At 46.0% G+C, this 4,722-nt stretch overlaps 1 protein-coding gene across 1 annotated transcript in view; it reads right to left on the minus strand.

The window, feature by feature from the left end:
• Positions 1-4,722, minus strand: part of T265_04396 (hypothetical protein) — a gene marked incomplete at both ends in the record, with an annotated part of 51,950 nt that overhangs the window by 12,626 nt on the left and 34,602 nt on the right. The window contains one exon of the mRNA XM_009169135.1: positions 2,823-3,071. Coding sequence (XP_009167399.1) covers positions 2,823-3,071 — 249 coding nt within the window. The remainder of the gene's footprint in view (positions 1-2,822; positions 3,072-4,722) is intronic.

Below are 4,722 nucleotides of genomic sequence, written 5' to 3' on the forward strand. Positions count from 1 at the left end.
AGAGAGAGAGAGAGAGAGAGAGGTGGCCGGGTGGCCGGAAGGATAGACGAACTGTCAACCCACCGTCTAAACGGGCGATGGTCCATGTGGATTTTTGTTCAAACAATGAATATCCCCAGCAGACTCTAGCCACCGGCACCGTCACCAGTATACTTCTAACCTGAACTGGGAACTGTCTAGTTTATGTTCCGTGCAGAATGAATGACGTGCTTTGGCCCACAGAAGGCGACTACGTTGCACCACACTAAGAAGGAAAACTCGATTGGCTAAAAATGGTCGGACAACCGTTCTGAGAGTTTCACAGAAGAATGCTCTAAACGAACAGGAGAGGCAATTAACGGTAGCAAACAGGTTTCTCCGCAAGGAAACCAAAGTCAAGTCACTCATTGCCATGCATCTAGACGAGACAAAACAAACAGTGAAGCGTTACCGTTTCTTGTAGGTCATAGCCCCAGACAATCGTCCAGATAGGGCGATCGATTAAGACCTGTACTTTACCTTAGAAAGGTTCTGAGAGTACCTTGGGTTTACAAACCGGTCATGTAACGCTTTGTCCCTACCCTACCCGATGCAACAGCTTCCACATTATGTTCTTCTCTAATCTCTTTCTCACAAAATGGATGCATCCCGCAGCAATGTCATTTATGTTGCCTCCTGTAAAATATGCACAGCGGTTGGAGTCGACAGAACACTCTCGCCTCGTAGTGGAGGTTGTCGTGAGGGCTCCATATTTCAATTTGCTCGTTGATCAAAAGAAAATCGCTTAACTGTGATTCCTTGCTGACTGGCTGGTCACCAGTCCGGTTTTTTTTCACTTCGAAATAAGTCAACAGCGTAAATATCGGACTTGCTTCGCTAAAACCGGAATTAACGGAGTGCCCGTCTAATTAGACTCGATTGTGATAGTCTTCACAGTGTATAGAGAATCACCGGGCTATCTATCTGTCCACAGAAAGAACATCGTCAGTGAACGTGTCTACTGCGACCAGACAGCTATCCGACACAGTCAGTCCGGCCTGACTGGTATCCCCAACATAAAGTCATCGGCCAAAATCGCAGATGAAGGCAGTGAGTCGTTAGAGGGTCCCATTTCCAGCCGTAACTAAATCGCGACTAAACTGATTGGATAGCGTGAATTACAGGTAAGATGTGAGCACGATGAATCAATCACCCAGTGAGTCCAAGGGAAACTGAAGGACACTATCATATATTTTGACTGATCAGAATCTCGTCAAAACTTTTCGTCACATGAACGAATCGGAGTTTGTGTCCGACTCGTCATTGTCCCCTCTCGTTCGAAAATTGCTGTTTCGGGTTACTGTGAGGGCTTCTAGATGGTCTCCATCACAAACCCGTATAGCAGTGTCTTAGTATCATGTCTGAGGAAAGTTTACGAAAACTCTGTCAACCTATCTGAAGCTGGTGACTGGGAGATCTTGGCGTCTGACATGGTTCAGTAAGTTCACGTTGCCTTACTGCAGTGCTCAGCTCGGCTTGGCTTTGGTTGACTTGGGTATGCTGTCCAGAGGAACTTAAGCACACACCTGATATCACAGTAGTTTGCTCACCGATATGCTCCATTTGGAAGGACCTGAGCCTACATCAGCAAATGGTGGATTGCAAAAACATTTTTCACGCGTTTGCCCATATTTCTACCACAAAGCCATTGACGAATCAAACCTGTTTGTTTGAAATTTTACAATGCTGACACGCAATTCATTGACATATGTACTTATGAGCCTCAACTTTGTATTCGGATGGTGGTATTCACGTGTTCAGTCGCGCCCTCAATGGTGCTCATGCATCCAAGCTATTGCCTTCAATGCATAGCTCCCTTCCCAATCCCCCACTTGACAGCCCACTGACAGTGCTGGATTTGCGCACCAATTTATCATCTCCCGCCTGCAATGCGCAGCTACCTACCCACTGCCCCCCAAATCATTGGTGAACGAAACTGCGGCAGCTAAAACCACTGTACGACGAGTAAGCGGTTATTACAGCTGACAACGGTGACGATGATGATGATGATGATGATTCACGTGTTCAGAACATCGCATCTTGTAACCCCAAGTGCTCATTTCTCGCAGATCTTCAGCTTGACTGATCGAGATTTACTCTATTGGTTAAGTTTTTGTCTTATACGCATCGTCATTCTCATTGAGATCATGAGACTTTCCAGATAGCCAGTTGAAAAGGCCATCTGTCCGTAGTTTTGGCTCCTTCAGCCGCTCGGTTTCCGGGCACCAGCCTGTTTTCAACCATCACAGGATCCACCATGCGTACCGTCGAACCGTTCACCAATAACCGGTATTGCCTGCGTGATTCTGGTAGTAAGTCTATCGTCTTGCATTCCGTGTGTATAATTCGAAGTCCGGGCTAACAGTTTCCTCAGTCCAGGTAAGGAGAACCCAGGTTTAGGAGACGTGAGGCACTAAAGTACACCTCGCCTGGCCTTGGCAAACATCACCCACAGATCGATCAACTCCAGATGGCATGGTATGCATCGTATTGTCGAAAAATCGATGACGCGATCACTACTCAAGTGCGAGTCAACCACAGAGCCGATAAGCCATTCAAAAATGCTGAAACTCTTCTCCACAACTTCGACGACCCAGTTCCTAAAAGAATCAAGGAACTGCCAGTCGTCTTTTATCGGGATGTTTGAATTCCATCTTTTGGCACAGGCTGAGGAGTGAGATATCTTTGGCATGTGATCTGGAAGTTCACATTGAACCAGGGTGAACATGCGTAAATGAAGCAAGAAACGTGGCTAAGTCGTTCTGCATACAGCCCTTTTGAATAGACAATAAAGCGTAACTCACCCGATCGACCAAGTTCACCGTACTCTGTCCATACAGTCGAGCGGGTAGCTGGGGAGGCGTGTCGCATTGCGGCCGTGAGCTGGAATTCGACTTTTGAGAATGATGTTGATGACGGCGTTGCTGACCAGAACGGTCGACAGCTCGGATACTCCAGACGGAACTATCACATGATGGGTGAACTGGTCGAACATCGGCACGAGGCTTGCGCAGTTCGTAATAGATGTGATCACTGGGGTGAGCCGAGATATGCTGAAAGTAAATGCGGTGCGAGTTGGAAAACACGTACGCTTACTACCAATAATAATACAAAATTAAGCAAGAAACTCAAGAATGATTCATTCATTATATGGGTTTCAGTGAAAAGCGGCTATTTGTTTAAAACGTCAAAACGGTGGTAAACCGTTGCCCTCAATCTAACGTAGTTGGTAGACAGTTAAATACGACATGCTACCAGCCGAACTGAGGATTCGAGTTACATGTGGTAGTACGAACGAACGAAAAGACACGCCCTTGGGCGCGTCTTGGACTTCGAACAACTTACGTCTTTGGCCTTCTGGACAATGCCACCGTCTGTTTCATCGTAGAAGCTCACTAGTCGCGCAGAAAGTGGCGCGGTGAATCAGCTGTAACTTTCGGCTGCATTACCGACAGCGGGAGATCTTGGTGGAGCAACCTTCAGAGAACCAAGAGGTTAACAGTTCGAGTCATGTGACTAAGCATTCCTTTCAACTTTCTAACAATATGAGATTGATCACCGAACTTGAGAGTTTTCTTCAAAAGCTTAGTTACCCAACTAGTGGAAATCATCAGTGCACATCTTGGTGTCGATTCCGAAATGATCACTGAAATGCATTTCGACAGAGCTTGAGACAGACCAACGATAAGTGATTTCCAGGAGTACTGAAACCAAGTTTTTTTCAGGAAGTTCTGGGACAACACCCTATGCAGCCTGATTCAGGATTCCAAATGGAAGTATAATATCCTTTCTCAAAGTATTCATCTGTGTTAGATGTTCTGAATCTTCGTGCATCTGACGCGACCATCAAAGATGGATGGGGATGACGTAGCACTCTCTGATTTTTTTCCGGTACAACTGCCATCCAACTCTTGGGAGTATTTTATGCACCCTTCCACAGAGGTGAGTTTACCTCGAGGCGCTAGTCAGAGGGCACGAATGTATAACGTACTTCTATGCGTCTCGTGCAATACTTACACCACTGGATGAGACCACCCCCTGTATTACATGTGACGTTCTGTAGCGAAACTATTTAAGTGAAACACTGTCCCTCGACAAAACATTCAAAGCATGGTGTTGAGAAAACTGACGGCATTTTGTGCCTATCTGTCGATCAGTTCCCTGAGGTTAGCCTACCGTAACGTGTAGGAGTCTGCTCGACCCACCGGTTCTTCACTATTGCAGCTAATCTACAAACATGATACTTTTCAGAAGATCTTACTGTTCAGTGTGCTTGATCAAACTTTCTTGTAACGAAGCAGCCTTCCGGGGCAGTTAGACATCAACAGGCAATCGAAATTCAGGAGCTGTCAAAACCAGGCCACCGGGTTTCGTGGAACTTGTATTTAAGCAATTATTTCTTCGTTGCGTAACTACGGGTGATGTCACCGTACGAAAGAGGTATTAGTAAGCGAATGAAAACGGATTTCTTCCAAGTCCAGCGGGGCGAAATTCCACACACGTTATCATACCAAATGTCAAAATACTCAGTATTACCAAGGCACGAGTTAATTGGGGAACTCTCTCTGTTGTACTTTCTGCTTGTATGGAACCAACTTCTGTTTACGAAAAGTAGTGGACTTTCCATTGTTGCAGAACCATCTTTGCACGGAAATATCCATGTAATGACCCCGCTGTTCTACCCTACACGAGATACGGAAATTT

The sequence above is a fragment of the Opisthorchis viverrini genome, assembly GCF_000715545.1.
Source record: "Opisthorchis viverrini unplaced genomic scaffold opera_v5_72, whole genome shotgun sequence".
Lineage (NCBI taxonomy): Eukaryota > Metazoa > Platyhelminthes > Trematoda > Opisthorchiida > Opisthorchiidae > Opisthorchis > Opisthorchis viverrini.